General features: G+C 42.2%; 1 protein-coding gene and 1 long non-coding RNA gene across 4 annotated transcripts in view; one reads left to right on the top strand and one right to left on the bottom strand.

Annotated features, from left to right (window-relative positions):
• The first annotated feature begins 364 nt into the window (after positions 1–364).
• LOC120638848 overlaps positions 365–20,786 on the top strand; it is a 34,901-nt gene continuing 14,479 nt past the window's right edge. Inside the window, exons 1-3 of one of the 3 annotated variants that reach the window (XR_005660848.1) lie at positions 365–407; positions 1,931–2,024; positions 20,110–20,288. This is a non-coding gene — a long non-coding RNA (uncharacterized LOC120638848). Of the gene's footprint in view, positions 408–1,930; positions 2,025–10,730; positions 10,814–18,287; positions 18,363–20,109; positions 20,289–20,786 lie in introns of those variants that run through there. The other 2 variants (XR_005660849.1, XR_005660850.1) reach the window with 2 other exon arrangements.
• APOH (apolipoprotein H) lies at positions 6,293–15,799 on the bottom strand. Its single transcript, XM_007668071.3, has 8 exons — positions 15,690–15,799; positions 15,248–15,424; positions 13,235–13,331; positions 12,246–12,322; positions 9,885–10,073; positions 8,590–8,769; positions 8,068–8,265; positions 6,293–6,688 (listed from the first exon to the last, which is right to left on the bottom strand). The coding sequence occupies exons 1-8, from the start codon at positions 15,775–15,777 to the stop codon at positions 6,630–6,632; spliced, it is 1,065 nt and encodes a 354-aa protein (XP_007666261.1). The 5' UTR covers positions 15,778–15,799; the 3' UTR covers positions 6,293–6,629.

The following is a 20,786-nucleotide window of genomic DNA, read 5'->3' as shown; positions in this document are numbered from 1 at the left end:
CTGTAAATAACTACATCCCGGCTCTGCCACCTGTCAGCTGTGTGACTCTGGGCAAGTCACTTAACTTCTCGGTGCCTCAGTTACCTCATCTGTAAAATGGGAATTAAAACTGTGAGCGCCACGTGGGACAACCTGTTTCCCTTGTGTCTCCCCCAGCGCTCGGCACATCGTGCTCGGCACATAGCAAGCGCTTAACAAATACCCCCCCCCCCCAAAAAAAGAGTTGAAAGCAGGTTACAAGTACCTGGCAGCAGCAGCTCCCCAGTGCTATTACTGATGAGTTGCACAAAATTCTGTTGTTGTTTTCTTGATAAAAATATGGAAGTTGTTTACCATTGCCTCCTTCCACGCAGTAAACTTGAGACTCTGCCCTCAACTCTCTCCCATGCTGCTGCTGCCCAGCACAGGTGAGTTTTGACTTGTAGCAGGTTGCCTTCCACTCCCTAGCCACTGCCCAAGCTAGGAATGGGGGGTAGGCCTCTGCCTGACTCTCTCTCCCACAGTAGACACTGGGAGAGTACTGGGAACTCTCCACGTTCCCCTTATCCAGTGTAAAGAATTCACTAGTGGTACTGAACAATGTGTTACTCTCAGGGAAAGCTGTGACTACATAGATTGACAGGGGCAGACTAGTAAAAACCTCTGCCTTCTTCAAGTGAATTGTCGAACAGTTGCACTTCACTGATTTGGATTTGGATAAGTTATTGATTTGGATAAGTTGCCCATAACATCTACATGTCTCCTTGGATGGGTGTTTCCAGGACACAGTCAACAGCATATAGGAACATGAGCAGCAGTGTGGTGAAGTGGATAGAACACGGGTCTAAGAGATGGGAAGTGTGTCTGCACCAAGTTAGGCCCATTCTCATTCAACCAATTCTATACAGCTATGCTTGAGAGAATAATGTAGCATCTGGAAGCTGGTGTCAGAATAAAATGCACACCTTCTCATTTGTTCCTTCAACTCAAAAGATTTGGAGAATCATCAGAAATCCTTATAACACATTTTTTAATGGTGTTTATTAAGGATCTACTATGCTCCAGGCACTGTAAACACTGGGGCAGATACAAGATAATGGGGTTGGAAGCAGTCCATTGTCACATGCATGGGACTCACAGTATTAATCTCCATTTTACAGATGAGAAAACCGATGCACAGGAAAGTTATGTGACTTACTCAAAGTGACATAGCAGACAAGTGGTGGAGCTGGGATTAGAATTCAAGTCAGTCAATACTATCTATAAATCATTTACCGTGTGCAGAGCATTGTACTAAACAATTAGGAAAGAACAATATAACAATAAACAGGCACATTCCCTGCTCACAGCGATCTTATGATCTAGAGGGCGAGACAGACATTAGTAAAGTAAATTACAGCTATGTAAATAAGTGCTGTGGGGCTGGGAGAGGAATAAATAAAGGGAACAAGTGAGAGGGCTGCCAAATGAGGAAGGGATCAGAAAAGATCCCTCCAAATTGGAGATCACTAGCCATATCTTCATGGAGTAATCTTAGCATCATGATCAGTTTTTCAGGGCACCCCAACTCTTTTAGTTTGGGGAAACACCTAGGCTTACTGATGGTGTCAAATCCTTTTGAGAGCTTATTGAACACCATGTAATGATGTTGATATTGTTCTCTATGTTTCTCCTCTATCTGATCTGCCTCAAAGATCGGTTCAGCTGTGCATCAGTTCATCACAAGAAAATCCATAAACAAGCAAACAAAAAAACCTGAGGTTCATTTTCAGAAGTAATATGAAAGCCCCAGCTCAGAGCAGAATGAGATTTTATTATATGGAAAAGTGACTATTTCGCTTAGATCCGTCTGCTGGGGAAAAGAGCTAAAATGAATCCTGGCTCGCATTTCATGTAATCAAGAATTTTATCAGTTTAAGTGCTTTAAATACTCTGTGGATTTCATTATCAGAAGCTTCTGATCCTGTTACTGTTCCGGACCAAATCACAAGCTATCTAGCAGATAGAGCCTCCTGTGTAAGCTGCTTGGCAACTAAAAAAAAAAAGTAAGTCTGTGCAATGTGTTTTTTCAGACTTTTTTCTGAAAAATATTGGACAAATTGTTGTTGTTGTATTTAAGTGCTATGTCAGGCACTGTTCTGAGCAGTGGGGTCAAGTTTCTCTCAATCACTGTCTCTCTTGGGGCTCATGGTCTAAATAGTGAAAAATTTTTTGTGTTAAATTAATTTTTGACAAAAGCATTGACTAGCCCTTTTTTTTAATAATCTGCAATATAGCACAATTTACTCCCATGCAACAATGACACAGGAGCAGGAGATGCAAGAAGGAAACCATCCCACACCAGTGACAACCTTTGTGTCTGTGACTGTGTTCATAGGTGAAGATGAGGCCTTTACAGCTAGATCTATAAGCCAAGATAAGTGTCACTTCCAAGAGTATTTTCTTCCCAAGTGAAGGACAACTACGAATACAGAGCTCCATTTAAATGTAAACCTTCTAAGGAGATCATGTTTCTCAAGAGAGCCCTTCTATTTTATACTCAAAGACCACATCAAATGACAGCAGCAGTGGGAAGGCCATAGTTTTGGTAGTAAGTGCAGAAATCAAAGCCAGACCAGAGGAAGCAGTAGTTAAGGCAAGGGCTGAGAGAAGAATGAAGACCCAGGAGATCCCTTAGCCTGGGAGAGGCTCTTCTGGCTGGCCAATTTACTTCTCAGCCCTCTGTTGTGGCAGTGCTGCAACACTGCTGTGAATTGCACCAGGTGAATTTGGTTGCCACTTTGTGGGAAGAAGAGGCAGGGCAGATGCTGATCACTTACTCGAGGTCTACAGCAAGAATTGCAAACTAATCTACACCATTTCTGGATCCTACTTTATTCTTTTGACCTCCAAATAAAATAATAGAGGAAATACTTATGGATAGGGTAAAATGTATGTCATTTACTTTATCGGGAAAATGTAGAATCTGGTGAGAATTCCACTTATTGAGAACTTTCCTTAGATGACTCTTAGACTACTCCTGAGTATAGTTTTTCAAAAATGTGAAAATGTGTCTTTACTGAGTGACAGATATAGCATCTCATTATCGTTATTATCATTAGTAGTAGTAGCAATAATAATATTATTGGTGTTATTTGTTAAGTGCTTACTACATCCCCAGTTCTGGAGGAGGTGCTGGGTTAAGTACAAGAGAATCAGGTGAGACGTAGTCCCTGTTTCCCCTTGCGCTCACTGTTTAAATAGGAAGGAGAATAGGAAGAACAAATGAGGAAATTGAGGCACAGAATAGTGAAGTCACTTGCCCAAAGTCACACAGCAGGTAGCAGAATCAGGATTAGAATTCAGTTTCTCTGATTGCTAGCCCCAAGCTCCTTCCTCTAGGCCACATTGCTTCTCCATTTTTAACTCATTCTCCTATTTGTTAGATTACCTGAAAATGAGTGGAAATTAAATCTTTTATTCCTTTGATTTGGATGACTTTGAAGGAAAGGAGGCACTAAAATAACAATATTTGTTTTCTTTGTTTTTCATTTCATTTATTCTAATTCATGCCACAAATGTTTCCTAAAATGTAGAAGTACCCAAAATGTCTTTAAATTTTTATCTCCTTCGTCTTTCACTAATAGCCAATGAACACATTTCTGTTGTTACACTTGAATCTCCCATACCTATCCATTTTCTCAGTCACTCTAAAGATGCTTGACAGTTGTGATTATACATGGTAGATCCAAGAATCCATAGCTTTCTGCAGAAAGGAAATAACCACATTCTATTCTGTGTATCGATCCCATTCAACAGTCTTCCTTTGTAAATGAGGCTAGGAAGCCCTATTTAAAGGGTCTCATTTCGAGAATAGAGGTAGGAAATTCATGTGCTTCCGAATGACTTTTTCACTATATACTGATGGATAATTTAAAAAACTTAAAAATAGGGAGGGCTTTCTTTCTGACAGACTCTTGTCTTAGTTATATTCACTCATTCCGTCAGTCATATTTATTGAGCACTTGCAGTGTGCTAAATTTAGTACTTAGACCATACTAAATGCTTGGGAGAGTACAATACAACAATAAACAGTCACATTTCCTGCCTATATCACCGGGAAATCATGACATGACTTTATTTCCCATTGCATTTTTGAATATTTTATTTATCTAGAAATCTCTGACAGATATAAAAGAAATATGAACCTTTCTTAATTTAGGAGATATTTAGTAGTAGTAGTAGAAGTAATAGCATTAAGCACTCATGCAAAGCACTTGCATTAAATTCTGGGAAAGAATACACTGCTGGGAATTATACATGGTCTGTGTCCTGCAGGGGTCTCCATATTTTCAACTCAGATTTTTTCTTCAATATATTGTTTCCAAACCAGTGATGGGTCTGGCATGATACTTGTTAACACATAATCCGACAAACAAGATAATCGACCTGCATTCAAATTGCTTCATCATGCTGGGTTATGAAGATACTTTGTATCATTATAGCAAAATACCCTCCTGGCCTTGAGCTTGTCAGATGGAAGGCGATTTATAAATACTAAGTATTATTATTATTATGTAAACACATTAGAAAGAAAAATCAGAGTAATCCTCTTATTAAAATCATTCACAAGGAGTGGGGAAATTATGCAGTTTCCAAGCTACAGTCCACAACTTCATAAATCATGGATTATAATTTATTTATTAAATCACAAAACAACCACTCTCACAAATAAGGCAACTTGTTGTTACATTGTATTTCTGGTTTTTCTCCTAAATATAAACAAGTGGCCTCAACAAAATGGCAGGCACTGTAGATGTAAAGATGATGTGTTTCCATTCTAGCACAGATTGTATAGACAATCTGTAATAATTCAGACTATCTACCTGAAGTAAACTGTCCATCACTATTTACTCACTTTTGTTATTATTCAGTCTTACACTCTAAACTACTTCTTATTTCTTCTTCCTCAATTTATCTTCACCATTCAGTTACAAATTCCAGGAGGGCAGAGATCAAGGGTTTTACCTCTCTTTTAAATTCCCCCTCATATTGGTAAAATATTCTATACTTGGAAGAGTAAAATATAGCAGAGTTGGTTGTTACGTACCCAGCCCACAGTGAGCTAACAGTCTAGAGGGGAAGACAGATATTATTAATAATAATAATAATGATTATGGTATTTGTTAAGCATTTACTATGTGCCAAACACTGTTCTAAGCGCTGGGGTAGATACAGTGTAATCAGGTTGTCCCACGTGGAACTCACAGTTTTAATCCGTATTTTCCAGATGAGGTAACTGAGGCCCAGAGAAGTGAAGTGACTTGCCCAAGGTCACACAGCAGTCAAGTGAAGGAGGCGGGATTAGAACCCATGTCCTCTGACTCCCAAGCCCGTGCTCTTGCCACTAAGCCATACTGCTTCTCGTTTATTAATGTAAATAAAGAAATGATGACAGTATACGTAAATGCTATGAGGCTGAGACTGAGTAAGTGGTGAATAAAGGGTGCAAATCCAAGTGCAAGGGCAATGCAGAAGGGAGTGGGAGAAGAGGAAATGAGGGCTTAATGGGGGAAGGCCTCTGGGAGGAGATGGGCCTTCCCTAAGGCTTTGAAGGTGGGGATAGTAACTGTCTGAGGGCTATGAAGAGAGAGGGTGTTCCCGGCTAGAGGCAGCCCGTGGGTGAGGGGTCGGCGGGGAGATAGACAAGCTCGAGGTAAAGTGAGAAGGTTAGCATTAGAGGAGCGAAGTGTGGTAGTAGGAGAGCAGCAAGGTGAGATAGGAGGGGGCAAGGTGATTGACTGCTTTAAAGCCAATGGTGAAGAGTGTTTGATGTGGAGGTGGATGGGCAACCATTGGAGTTTCTTGAGGAGGGGGGAAACATGCTTGGTTCTCATCCACCTCTGGGAATATGAGACAGAGTTCCTAGATACAAACAACCAGACCTGGGTGTGTAACAAGAGGCTATGGGGTGCCTGAATGCCGTTATAAAGAGAATGTGGCTATCAACTCTGTTGTGTTGTGCTCTCCCAAGCACTTAATTCTAAGTGCTCAGTAAAATCCCATTCAGTGATGGGTAGAATATAAAATTCTGGGCCTCGTGGGAAGGCTTAAAGGGAAGCCAATCCTAAGAGATGTGGAAGTTGACAGCATGAGTTCCCATTTTGGTAAGTAGATTCTTTACCTAAAATCACTGCATCAGCTGAAAAATTCAATGCGGTTGAAAGCCCTTCCTTCTCAAAGTTGTGGCCTGCATGTTCCGTTGTCTGGAAAAATGAGCATTTCAAAGACTACTTACATTTTTTTAAATTATACTAAAGAAATCACAAGAAAATACCCAATTAAGAAAGGTTTTATTATGCAGAAAGATGTGGAATTATGATAAAAATATGGCACTTGGTAGGCAGGCTAATAATACGGACGAGAAAGAACTAAAATGTTCCATTTAACCTTTGGTTGCCTAAAATGGACCTCAGATTTGTCCATCAGGAAAATGTTGGTAACTCAAATACTGTGCTTGAATCACTTAACGAAGGAAAGCAACTACTGTGAAGAACAATCTGCAATGGGTCATACTGTTTATCTATTTCCCATCTCTGCATTAATTTAGCGATAGACATCACCCACAGATGCAAGTATCAACATCCTTCGTTTTGAGTTCAGAAGGAGTATTAGCTGCAAAGTGGTACATCCCATGCGTCCGTCTTCCAGAAAGCTAAAGAACTGTGTTCTGTTTAAAGAGGAGAAAAAAAATAGGTGCTTTATTGAGACATTCAACTCTAATAAATGGAATTCAGTGCATGTGAGGTTCAGTTTCCCTGAATTTGAATAGACAAATGAAGTGAATAAAAGCTGCTATAGCATGAAAAGATGAGAAATACCTAGTGAACCCCAAAGCTTGTAAAATAGGAGATTTGAGGCTTCTGGCCTAGAAACAGAGAAGCAGCATGACCCAGGGGATCGAGCATTGCCATGGGAGTCAGAAGGACCTGGGGTTCTTATCCCTGTTCCACTACTTGTCTGCTGTGTGACCTTGGGCAAGTCACTTCACGGGTGGGCAGGGAATGTGTCTGTTATACTGTTATATTGTACTCTCCCAAGAGCTTAGTACAGTGCTGTGCACACAGTAAGCATTCAATAAATATGGTTGACTGCCTGACTGACGTCTATAAAATGGGGATTAAAACTGTGGACCACATGTGAGACATGGGCTGTATCCAAACTGATTCACCCCAGTGCTTAGTACAGTAATTGGCACATGGAAATACCATTAAAAGAAATCGAGCAGAAATGATGACAGTGTACGTAAATGCTATGAGGCTGAGACTGAGTAAGTGGTGAATAAAGGGTGCAAATCCAAGTGCAAGGGCAGTGCAAAATTTTGAAATCATTGCAAAATTTTAGACAAGTCCACCAAATTTTCATTTTCTCAATAAGCATGATGCTCCTGTCTGATGTCAGTGAAGATAGGTAACCAATGTAAATGTAGTATGAAGGCTTTGACAACCTTGAAATTTTTATTCCAATTCTTACTTTATTGCCTGGTTTTTTTCAAGTAGTTGTGACTGTCAGTTTAAGCAGGCCTGAGCTTTCATCACATATTGGACATAACTGAACAGCACCATTTAATTCAGTGGGATTTTAACTGCACTGTTTGAGGGCAGATTACTGAGCTTTTAGAACAACGTATCTTAGGGAACACCAACACTGTAAGATCCTATATCCTAGTTTTTTTTCTAATGGTATTCATTATGTGCCAGGCACTGTACTAAACACTGGGGTAGATATAAGAAAATCAGTTCCATATGGGACTCACATTCTTAATCCCCAATTTACAGATGAGGTACCAGAGGTGCAGAGAGGTGAAGTGACTCAACCAAGGTCCCACAGCAGACAAGTGGTGGAGCTGGGATTAGAAACCCCAGGTTTTTCTGACTCCCAGGCCCGTGCTCGTTCCACTCAGCCACACTCTTCTCTAATGATCTATCAGTGAATTTCTTAATTTAGAAATCTTGATAGTAATCTTAATTCATTATATTTTGGGCAATTTGAAATCAGTACTCTCAACATTCAATTTTTAAGCCTGTAAAGATAAAGTTTTGAACCTACCTTTAAAACAATCGGGAACTTTAAAAATTCCATCTACGCACTGAGCTTCCACTGTGTAGCTACATTTCTTCTCCTTATTTTTACAGAAGAAAGCCACATGTTCACCATGGGACATGCCGTTCTTAAATTGTTCCTGGATCTTCACCCTATTTCCCTTGTACAGCACTGTTGCTTTTTTAACAGAGACTTTACAAGATGCTGAAAAGCAAAAGATTGATGTTTAAATGTATTAAGAAATTCATTTCAGCTGACACAGTAACATTGAGGGCCAGGGATTCTCCATTGTCCAGAATAACTGGACTAGTCCAGCTTTCAATCCATACAGTCCAACCCCTAGAATCAGTGCCCACAGCATATAGCTGCCTTTATGCATTTTGAAATTTGAAGGAAATTTCAGATAGGTTGTTCCAATGAAATGCCTTGGAAAAGGCGTCTGTGAAAAGCACTCACAGTACAAAGAAATGCAAACCTTCCTTCAGGAAAATACAGAGAATTCCCAAGATACAAACTATGTTTTCATACCTTTACAAGTTGGTTGAGCAGACCAAGTTCCTGTCTTTCCACATTCTACTGTTTCTGGTCCATCCAAGGTGTAGGTACTGTGGCAGCCATATGTGGCTTTGTCCTTGTAACCAAGTGCTACTTTTTTAGGATAGTTCACATACCCATTGTCCGGTCTTGTTGGAAATGGACACTTCACGTCTGTTGGGTTTTGAGTGAGTAACATGTATTAAGAAAAGTATGCTACAGGGTTTTGAAGATGGGGAAAGTTGTTGTCTGGCGGATTGGATGAGTGGAGGGAGTTCCAGGCCAGGAAAGGTAACGAACGAGAGACCAAAACTACGATGAGTGACTAGGCGAGTAGGTTTGCTTGAGAGGAATGAAGAGGATGGAATGGGCTATATTGGAATAAGAGAATGGATGAGTAGGAGGAAGAGAGTTGATTGAATGCCTTAAAGACAATGATTAGCAGTTTCAACTTAATGCAGAGAGGAAGGTGTAAGCAATGAAGACTTTGTGAGAGGAGGGGAGATGTGTGCAAAACGGTGGTTGTGAGAAGAGGGGAGATGTGTACAAAATAGTGGTTTTAGAACCACAGAGGAAAGTGTAGCTTGGAGAGGGGAGAGACTGATGACAGGAGGACTAGTGAGGATGCCAATGCAGTTGATTAGATTCCTATTTGGCCAAAGCTAAAAATTGGAAGTGGAGTCCAGAACATGGAGCTTCTACATGTGGATCCTTGAAGCCCAGGTTAGTTATCCTAAAAGCCACCTCTGTGCTCAAGTCAGCAGAAGCTCTCTTTGGCAGGGAGAGTCAGCAGAGAAGAGACCCTAGGAAATCTAGCACTGTATTTCAACCTATCAATCTATGGTACTTGTTGAGTGCTTACAGTGTGCAGAGCACTGTTTAAGCACTTGTGAAAGTATGACACAATAGAGTTCTATTAAAAGCCTCTCAATACGATTCCCATCTGTCTGAAGAATGATCAATAGAACAAGTGCTAACATTTATCTACTTGTTTACTCAGCAGGCACAGAAATAGTCTAAATGAAAGCCGGAATTAGAGACAAGCTATTTAGTGTCTTTGAAAATATTTAACTTTTTATAGTTTCTAAATGAAACAATAGTTTATAGTTTCCATAACTATAGAACTATAAAACTATAGAACTATATAAAACTGTAGAAACATTAGTTTCTAAATGAAATGAATGCCAACAACAAATTAAAATATTCTATTCAGATGGATTTTCAATATTAACTTTAAGGAAACCTCTGGGTCTCCCAAAGTAATAGTCATGGCTAATCACTGCACTTACCTCTGCATTCAGGTAGTTCCGTCCAATTTCCATGTTCCGTGCATCTGATTGTAGCATTTCCAAACATTGCATAAGGTGGCAAGCATTCAAAGACTACCTCATCTTTATAGATGGAGTCGTTTGTAGCTGATGGTTTGTAATAGCTAACTTTTGCAAAATTGGGTGTGGTGGGTGGAGGACAAGTTATTGCTGTAAAAAAAAGAGCATCATCATTTTACATGAATACAGTTAGTTCTTCTGGAATGTTTGTTTTCACTCCACATTTTGGATACTTGGGTATTGGCTATTAGGAGTTGAGAATGAGGGAGCATTATTTTAATAGGTTATTTGGATCATCTAAATAAAACCTCAACAGTCAATAGTGATCATATCAATTGCAAAAAAACCTATAAAACACTGCTCCGTTGTGTCTCTGAAAAAGTTTTAAATTGCTTTTTCTAATTAAATTGAGTCATTGAAAATAAGGACCAAGCTTCCAAGATCTCCATCTTCTCACATTGTTTTGAAAAGGACACTGTAGAGTAATTAAGCCTAGTGCTTAAAATGAATGCTGTGCCGAGAAAGTTCGGCTCATTGGACTACCACTTCTCCTTACTCTCTGTCTCAGACTTTCCTGTTTCCTCACTCCATGACCCCCACCCCAAACTTCTTCCTTGACTCCCTTAGTTCTGTCCTGCCCTGACATATAGCTATCTGTTGTTTTCAAAGATGACATTACTGACAGTGTGTCAACGTGTGTGTGTCGCTGTACCTAGTAAGACCAACATGGAACCCGCATTCCCTGAAATCATATCTGCACTTTGGGATAGTCACTGATTTTCCCTTTGTTATTTCACCACAGGGTAAAACTTCACCAGACGGAGCCAGATTTGACTGTGGTGAAGCCGGTATTGATTAAGGCAACTTCTCCAGCCTCTCCCCTATTTTGGGTGAGCAGGGCCTTCCAAGAGAGGGCTTCTCACACATCTTTGGTCATCGAGCATTGCTGTTGCCACACCAGCAAAAGAATGACCAGTATCCTGTGCCACCAATATGCACGAGACTTGTTTAAGGGGTGTTTTTAGGGGTGTGCTTCCTGTGGGTGCCGCTCATGGGGTGGTCTGAACCCTGAGCTGCTGAGGGAATCAAAACCCTATTAATCAAGTCTGTAGTCAGGCCCAGCTTCCTGAAAGAAGTAGCTTCCCCAGATGGGGTTAATAGTGCAAAGCCAAGGAAGAACCAGAAGTGGCATGGTGTCGTGGATAGAACCCGGGCCTGTGAGTCAGAAGGACTTGGGATCTAATCCCGGCTCTGCCACCTATCTGCTCTGTGACCCTGGGCAAGTCGCTTCACTTCTCGGGGCCTCAGTTTCCTCATCTGAAATATGCGGATTAAGACCGTGAGCCTCACATGGGATGGGGACTGTGTGCAACCTGATTATCTTGTATCTACTAAGTACACGCTAAGTACGGTGCCTGGTGCATTGTAAGGGCTTAATGAAAACCATAAAAAAGAAAAAATGGAGATCCTGAGAACTTCAGGGGCAGATTTTTGAGTCAAAATATCATAGTGCCATAAGGTCATAAAATGCTGTAACGCATCGCAGCAGTGAACCCTCTAGAGGATGCAACTAGGAGAAATTCAGGGCACTCTGCTTCTCTGTGGTAACAGTGTTTCAGTGTTCCAAGCATGGGGCCCCCCTCCTGGCCACCTGATGAAGTGATGCTAGACTGATAATAATAATAATACTAGGGTACTTGTTAAGTGCTTACTATGTGCCAAGGACTGTATTAAGCAATGGGGTAGACACAAATTAATCATGCTGGACACGGTCCCTGTCCCACATTGGGCTCACACTTTTAATCCCCATTTTACAGTTGAGGTAATTGAGGCACAGAGAAGTTAAGTGGCTTGTCCAAGGTCATACAGCAGACATGTGGTGGAGCCGGGATTAGAACATAGGTCCTTTTGACTCCCAGGCCCAGACTCTATCCACTAAGCCACAATGCTTCTCTCTCTGATAGGCTGATGCACCTTGGGAAAATGCCACCGTGGTCCCAGTTATCTGAATACCGGGTAGCTGAAATCCCAGTTTGTTGGCATCTTTCCACAAAGAGAGGATGCTTTGAATTGCAGCTCTAGTTTAACACACTGATGAATATTACTTTTGAACAGATATGAAAGCAGGGTCCGAAAGGAATTCAGAGAGTTTCGAGTGAATTATTAGTCGATTATAAAACTGGTCATGTAAGACCTGCTCTATCTTAATGCCATGAATAATTGCCTCAATTCTTCGCTTGGCTTTCCTAGTGAAGCTGGACCTAAATGATAAAGGCTACTGACTGCAATCATTTTCCCAGTTAGAGGTAAATGCACACTTACGATCACAAACCGGCAGTTTCTTACTCCATTTCCCATCCTCCAGGCACTGGACGGAGTTAGTTCCATTAAGAACATATCTGAAATAATGGGAATTGTTCCTTTCAATGCTGAGATCATTTGTCCATGACAGAACCCTGAAATGGCTTCCAGGTCCACTGAAAGCATGGTTGCCCTCCCCAATCATTCTTTTGCATTAGCTATATCCCACTTCGTGTTCTTTTAGAGCACTTTTCAGCCAAAGATTGTTCCCATGCCTAAGGAGGCACACAAGGATTCTCTTAACCACTCAGAATAGAATAAGCACAATCCCCCATTATGAACGGATCCACTGAAGAGCAGGAATAGTAGACTGCTGGACAGAGCAAAGAACCCAGAACCGTGACTACCCTGACACAATCATTTGAATAACACACTTACTGGTGAATGCCTTTATTTCTCTCACTTTAACTTTAGTTTACTGAAGATATATGGGTGTCGGTAATCCTGAACACCCTGGATGCCACTTCCCACAACTTCCCTATGGTGGAAATGAAGCAAGGCTCCCAGGAATACCCTCTTAATGCCCTCTTGCAGTAAATAAAGCCACAGAGAACCTGAGCCCACCAACGCTAATTTAGCCTACAGGTTCTACCCCACTGCTGCCCACATTAGACGCTTAAAGGCCTGACGGCGTGAGGCAAAATGTATTTTTATGAGAAGATTTTTCTAGAGGAAAATCTTCCTTAGTGCCAATCCTCAACATGAGGAAGAAGACCACTCAGATAGGGAAATATTAGAATTAAAATGCTTCATTTCCTTCTCACCCCAGTCCCCCACCTAGGATCCTGATATCAGTATAGTTAGCTAAGTGACTGATTCTTTTAAGGCTGGTCCACCCACTCCCACTGCCACTATTAGTGCGAGGAGCCTAATGGCTTTTCCTGCACTAGGAGAACCCTGCATTAAGGTGGTATTCTGGTGACCTGCCTCATTCCACAGACATTTCTTACCCTGGGTTACAGGCAAAGGTCAGAGTATTCGGGTATTCAAATGTTGTGTAACGAACAGATCCGTTTTCCAAGCGTCCAATGAAGGGACATACTTTGGCTGTGATTTAAAGAGAATATTTATTTATGGCATTTTCTATGGCAATCCGGTAATAGATAAGTCCATTTCAGCCTCTGGCTAATAAACAATGAATATAAATGAACCCGGGGGCCCAGTCGGGGCTACACGGAGATGAAGATTTAAACTGTGTAAACCTACGCTTGGCAGGATTTTGATGCTGTTATGCTACTCTGGCCCAAGTTTATCCACACTGAGGAATTTCTGCCCTTTGTAAAAGTGAAATAAATATGACTGATTGATTGACTGATGGAGTAGCCCCAGTCAGGGACCTGACCATGATATTCTGCAATGGAATGGACCCTCAGTAGGTGCTTCCCATGAACCGCTTCCCTGCCCCTTATGTATTTCAGGCAAGCACAGAGGACAATGGTCCTTGACTTAAGTGTGTGTCAGTCTAAGGAGAGAATTTGGGAGGAGGCAAAGTTTTTGTGCATATTGTCTGTGCTCTCCCCAACATAAAGAGAGAGATCCATTGAAAATATTAGTCAATTGTAACTGTTATGGACAGAATTACTCTTTAATAAACTTGAGAAGAATGGTGGAATCCACCTTTAATTTTAGAGATGCAACCAAGATGGAGGAAAGCTGTCACATTTCAATCAATCAGTGATATTTATTAAATACTTACTGTGTGCATAGTGTGCATAGTGTGTACTAAGTGCTTGGGAGTGTACAGTGCAATAGATTTTTGGTAGACATCATTCATTCATTCAGTCAGTCATATTTACTGAGCGCTTACTGTGTGCAGAGCACTTTACTAAGCACTTGGAAAGTACAATTCAGCAACAGATAGAGACAATCTCTACCCAACAACAGGCTCAAAGTCTAGAAGGGGGAGACAGACAACAAAACAAAACAACTAGACAGGCATCAATAGCACCAAAATATAATCTCTGCTTGCAAGGAGTTTACAGTCTAGAGAAAAGGCCAATTGTCAGAACCTTGGCTAGCCAAACTGGATGGTTATGTGAGCCGAGGCTTGGGAAGGTCATCCAAAAAAAACTTGGATTAATCAATTAATTTGGGCATATCTACCTGAGAGAGCCAAATTCATCTCTGGTTATCAGAAGTTTCAATTATTTGAACTACCTCCCTCAGTTCCAAGTATCTTAGGTAATTGATTTTCTTCGAATCTATTAAGCACAGTTTCAAAATGCTAGCACAATGGCCCTCAACCCTTAATCTGACAAGAACCATTTAGAAATGGGCTAAATTTCAGAGAGTCTTATCATGTTTTATCCTGTTTTCACTTCCCTTGGTGTCCCGTAGCCAAGGTTTCTTTACCAATCACACAAGCTCCAAATCCCTGCCCTTGCCTCTCCTTTCGCAACTACTACTTGTCCTTGCTCCCTCTTCCCATGTCCTTGCTCCCCCATAAGAAGTAGCATGGCCTAGCAGATAGAGCACGGGCCGGGGAGTCAGAAGGTCATGGGTTCTAATCCCAGCTCCACCACTTGTCTGCTGTGTGACCTGGGGCAAGTCACTTAACTTCTCTGGGCCTCATTTCTCTCATCTGTAAAATGGGATTAAGACTGTGAGCTCTATGTGATACAGAAACTATGTCCAACACGATTATCTTGTATCCACCCCAGCACTTAGAACAGTGTCTGGCACATAATAAGTGCTTAACAAATACCATTATTATTATTAATATTATTAGACTGACTCCTCAAGACAGGAATACATATCTTGCATCAGCAATTACTCACACAGCAGTTTGTACAATGCTTTGCACTCAGTAGATGTTCAGTAAATATTACTAATTGACTGATCATCCTTCCCCAAATTCTTACTCCTTCCACCCCTCCCGCCTATCAGAAACTACTAGCTCTGAGCATTCCCAGAAGAGCCTGAGACTTTGCTTAAAATCCGTATGAGAGGATGAGTTGACTTACGTAGACATTTGACGGTATTGACTGGCCACAACCCAGTGAGAGGACAGGTGTACTTCCTTACTTGCCCAAGCATCGAATAGCCAGCCTTACAGGTGTACACAATTACATCGCCTGGCTCATAGAAAGCTTTCAATGGCTCCACTGTGGCAAAAGGTACCTCCTGTGGTTTAGGACAAACTGAAATGGAGAGAGAGAATTATCTAACACACTTCCTTTAACAAACACAAAGTGCCCAGGTCTTCTAGGCCAATAAGGTGGTGAATTGAGATCATTTTTAAAACAATAACCTTTGACTCAATTTAACTTGGATATTTAGAGCAAATTTTTGAGTCTGAATAATCCAGATAGTTGTCTCGATTTTCCACTTTACTCAGTGGTCACAACCTGTACCTGGGATTAGTTGTGGATGTAATTTATTATTAGAAAGGCAAAAGGTACTTACTCCGTCCTGCAAAAGCCAAATGGCAGAGAAAACTCCCAAAAAGGAATAGCACCTTAGGAACCATGGTGGATGGCTTGCAGTTGAGCATGGAAAGTGATTCTCCTGGGTTTAAAAGGAAGGCTCAGGCAGAAGCATGCTTAAACATTAACTATTAGGGTTTACTCTGCTCCCTGCAAATATAAGATAAAACTTCACGGCTTGAAAGGAACTCAGATACATAGTACCCCTAACCATTTGCAGTGTATTTCATTGCAAAATCTCTGGAGAGTGACCTTGAAGCATCTGTGGGCAGGGAATGTGTCTGCCAACTCTGTTATATCAAACCCTCCCAAGTGCTTAGAACAGTGCACTGCACACAGTAAGTGATCAGTAATTACGATTGATTGATTGATTGATTTTCCCCACCTCCCTCCATCTCTTTCCAGGTCAGACTTTAAGTCGGGCATCTGAGTAGTGGTGGTGATGGGTCCCTTAGCAGAATCACTGAAAAAATGCTTTTGTTCTTTCCCAAGTCACTTCATTACTCTATTCCAGCCTTGGAAAACTCTACAACAATTTCCCAGAACCCTTCTCAGACATTCCAGGTTCCTAGTGTTGGAGCATCTCATTTTCCATTGTGGTTTCCTTCTATTCTTTTCATCACCCTACTTGATAAATACAACAGTAATAATAATTATATTCAAAGATGATGGCACTGATAATGTGGTTTACCTGTGAGTGCACACGTGGCTGATAAAGGTAATCTGGGGCCCACAGTTCCAACCCCTCCATGCGCACATAAATTCTGCTCTCTGCTGTGCTTGGAACTGTCTTCTCTCTTTGTCTCAGTTTTACAATCCTCCCAGAGCTTCAGCTGCAAAAGGTTCCCTGCTTTTTTAATCTCAGCACAGTATTTTGGTCTAGCTGCCACAGTGGTTGCCCAATTTTCAATTCCACATTACCTGACACTTTATTTTATTGGGTCTGACAAATTTTCTTCTGTCCCCTTCATTTTTGGTTGCACCTTCCCCTCCTGCTTCCCCTCCTGCTTCCCCTCCTGCCCTCCTTGTCATTCAACAGCTGCTAGGTGTCCATTCTCCTCACATGTCCCATCCCAGAGAAGCTCTGTAGAGCCAAGCAGGGCTTCAGTGCTACAAGACTGACTTTAAGGACATCGTGTTTGTTTGTTTATCCTGACTTGCCACTTGATGTTGTGTAGCCCTTTTTTTTTCTCATTGTATTGATTGGTTCAGCGCTTACTATACCAGGTATTGTACTAAACTCTGGGGTAGATACAAGCTAATCAGATTGGAGATAATCCGTATCCCACATGAGGCTCACAGTCTTAATCCCCATATTACCTTTGAAATAGTCCTAAGTGACACTGAAGGGACAGATCGAGAGCCCAGCTGTGGTGTTGTAGGGTCATCTAGGTTGCAATGTACTCTCCCAAGTGCTTAGTACAGTGCTCTGCACCTTGCAAGTGCTCAGTGAATACCACTGATCAATTGACTGATCTGGTTCTCACGACTGACCATAGAGGTTGGATTGAACCCTGTTACCAGGCTGCCACCACACTCCGTTTCTGTTTTGATTTGATTTCCTCATCCATTTTTGCATCATTGGACTGTGTGGCTGGGTGACTGTACTCTAGTTCAAAATCATTTTCATGTCTTCTTGTAGGATGCCTCTAGGGTGCAGAAATATACACATAACGACCTTGAATTATGGTATCAAGGACTTTCAGTGAACTCGTAACCTGTTGATTTGGAAGAACCTCCCAAAGGTTGGGAAGCGTCTTTTAAAACTAGACTTTCGGTCTCTTGTCACAACCTCCAGCACTGTTTGCATATTTACCCCATTCTACTAAAATACGGACTTTGCATTCTTGCAAAACCCCACGTGAAGGTAAACTTGGGCCAGAACACTCATCAGATCTGAAGCCTCATGCATAGGCACAAACCATTTCCTTTGATGAGGGTACTTACCGTATCTGAGAGGCTCTTGTGTTAGACAAATATTCCCTAATTCTCTACCAAAGTTCTAGCAAAGACATATAGTGAAGACACCATGTTATGGCAAAACTATGTACTTATGAATGTGCTTGTGTTTTTTTGGCTCTAGACTAGTGCCAACATCTAGACTGAGAGAGACACCAAAGTCACTCCTTGCCTCTTGGAGCAGTAGACTTGTCCATCCCTCAGTCAGTCATATTCACTGAGCATTTACTGTCCGAGAGCACTGTACTATGCGCTTGAGAGAATACAGTACAGCAATAAACAGACACACTTTCCGCCCTCAACAAGCTTACAGTCTAGAGGGGGGACATATTAATAGAAATAAAGAAATTACAGATATGTATATAAGTGCTTTGGGGTGGGGGGGATGAATAAGGGAGCAAGTCAGGGTGACACAGAGGGAGTGGAAGAGGAAAGGACAGGGAAGACCTCTTGGAGGGGACCTGCCTTCAAGAAGACTTTGAAAGAGGGGAGAGTAATTGCCTGTCGGATATGAGGGGGGGCTTTCCAGTGCAGAGGCAGGACGTGGGCGAGAGGTCAGCAGCGAGATAGATGAGATCAAGGTACAGTGAAAAGGTTAGCATTAAAGGAAAGAAGTGTGCCAGCTGGGTTGTAGTAGGAGACTAGTGAGGTGAAGTAGGAGGAGGCAAGGTGATTGACTGCTCTAAAGCCAATGGTAAGGAGTTTCTGTTTGATGCGGAGTTGCATGGGCAACCCCTGGGGTTTCTTAACGTGGGGGGAAATGTGGCCTGAACGTTTTTGTAGAAAAATGATCTGGGCAACAGAGTGAAGTATGTACTGGAGGGCAGAGAGACAGGAGGCTGAGAGGCAAGCAGAGAGGCTGCTGCAGTAGTCAAGGTGGAATAGGATAATAATAGTAACAATAATGGTATCTGTTAAATGCTCACTATGTGCCAGGCACTTTACTAAGCACTGGGGTGATTACAAGCAAATTTGGTTGGACACAGTGCCTGTCCCACATGGGGCTCACAGTCTCGATCCCCATTTTACAGATGAGGTAACCGAGACCCAAAGAAGTGACGTGACTTGCCCAAGGTCACACAGCAGACAAGTGGAGTCAGGATTAAAACCCATGACCTTCTGACCCCCAAGCCCATGCTCTATCCACTATTCTTTGCTGATTGGATTAACATGCTAGTGGTTTGGATGAAGAGAAAAGGATGGATTTTAGTGATGAAGTGAAGGTGGAACCAACAGGATTTAGTGATGGATTGAATATGTTAGTTGAAAGAGAGAAAGGAGTCAAGGATAACTCAAAGTTATGGGCTTGCATGACAGGAAGGATGGTGGTGCCTCTTCAGTGATGGGAAAGTCAGGGGGTGCACAGGGGTTGGGTAGGAAGATAAGAAGTTCTGTTTTAGACATATTAACTTTGAGGCGATGGGAGGACATCCAAGTAAAGATGTCTTGAAGGCAGGAGGAAATGTGAGGCTGCAAAAAGGAAGAGAGATCAGGGCTTGAGATGTAGATTTGGGTGTCATCTGCACAGAGGTGGCATTTGAAGCCTTGGGAGCGAATGAGTTCTCCAAGGGAGCGGATGTAGATGGAGAATAGCAAGGGATCCAGAAGTGAACGTTGAGGGCCCACCACAGTTAGGGGCTGAGAGGCAGAGGAGGAGCCCACGAAAAAGGCTGAGAATGAGCAGCCAGAGAGATAGGAGGAGAACCAGAAGGGGACAATGTCAATGAAGCCAAGGTTGGGTAATGCTTCCAGAAGGGGGTGGTCGACAGTGTCGATGAGGGTACTTAGCGTATCAGTAGCGGCTCTCCTTTTCAGATGAACATTCCCTATTTCCCGACCAAAATTCTAGCGAAAACATCTAGTGAAAATCCCATGTTATGGCAATACTAACTGTGCACTTACGAATTTGCATGTGTATTTTTGGCTCTAGACTAGTGCCAACAATCGAGACTGAGAGAGACACAAAAGTTGGTCTTTGTTTCTTGGAGCACTGGACGTGTCCATCTCTCCATGCAATCCCTCGCCCCCTCCCACTGCCATCTTGGTGGCCTCACACTGTCCCTGGAGTCCAGGCCATGGGGAGGGGCAAGGAACAGCTAGTAATGAATCCAACTGTCCATGAATTGAAAACAGGCGTTTTCAGCTCAGATTCTTGTCATTGATTTCAAATGAACACATAATTTGCTTAGAACGGTTATGTTCCCTGGTGCTGAGATTGGGTCTCCCATCTCTGGCTGCCTCTGGGTCTCATACCTTCCGTTCCCGGAACCCAATTGCACCACGAGTTTTTCTTTGTTTATTTTGCAGGTGCAGACTTTGACCATAAAATTAAACATTCAACAATGTTTATAAAGTTGTCTCTAAGATCCATTAGGACCTCTGCCAATACAAATCAACTTATAGACTGCAGATCGAAATTGCCTTTGCTTTTGTGATTGCAGAACTGTTTGAACCCTGGACGTTTGCAGAGAGACCAAAGGCCATTTTCCGAGATGGATGAAACCGGCTGAATGTGTTGCAATGACAGAAATCCCTATTTAACATGTCAAAGTCAAGTCGATTTAGGTTGGGGATTGAGAGGCAGAGCGTAGAACGTTTCTTGCTCTCCACTGAGGGACAGGTAAGTGTGCACTGTTCAGGAAAATGTCATCTGCTCACCTTCTCACCTCATTTTTCATCCACAGCCCCCATTTCCCCCCCCCCACAAATACTGTTCCTGTTTTACTCCCCATAAGTCCCCAGCAATGGGGCCCTTTCTCTTACTCCCTGACCTGGTTTCCATCCAGAACCTGTCCCCCAGCACCTGTGGCAATTTTCCTGGTTTGTTAGTACCAAACAGTCAAATGTTCAAAAGGGATATGGCAGAGGGGAGTGCTAGGACCTAAGGGCACTAGGGCTTGGGCTCCTGGTTCTGAATGAGGATCCTGGAGATTGGCACCAGTCACTGGCTAGGAGTCACGTGAGAGGGGGTTCCCTGAACCCCCTATCTTCCCTCTCCCCCACAAACCTTATAAATCTACTAGAAACAGCCCTCTCCTCTTTATTTCTCCCATCTCCCTCCCACCATAGATTGTGAGCCCCTCAAGAGACAAGGTCCATGGCACTTGTCAGCTGTGTG

This window comes from Ornithorhynchus anatinus, chromosome 15 (genome assembly GCF_004115215.2).
Source record: "Ornithorhynchus anatinus isolate Pmale09 chromosome 15, mOrnAna1.pri.v4, whole genome shotgun sequence".
Classification (NCBI taxonomy): Eukaryota; Metazoa; Chordata; class Mammalia; order Monotremata; family Ornithorhynchidae; genus Ornithorhynchus; species Ornithorhynchus anatinus.
The sequence above is the reverse complement of the archived record's forward strand: the minus strand, read 5'-3'. Positions and strand labels throughout refer to the sequence as shown.

Excerpts from the sequence above, each read along its gene's own strand:
- APOH (XM_007668071.3), bottom strand. The coding sequence starts at position 15,777 with ATGCTCAACTGCAAGCCATCCACCATGGTTCCTAAGGTGCTATTCCTT. Across the intron at positions 15,425-15,689 it reads TTTGGCTTTTGCAGGACGGA|TTTGTCCTAAACCACAGGAG; the intron begins GTAAGTACCTTT and ends TCTCCATTTCAG. Across the intron at positions 8,770-9,884 it reads GGAACTACCTGAATGCAGAG|ACGTGAAGTGTCCATTTCCA; the intron begins GTAAGTGCAGTG and ends AAAACCCAACAG.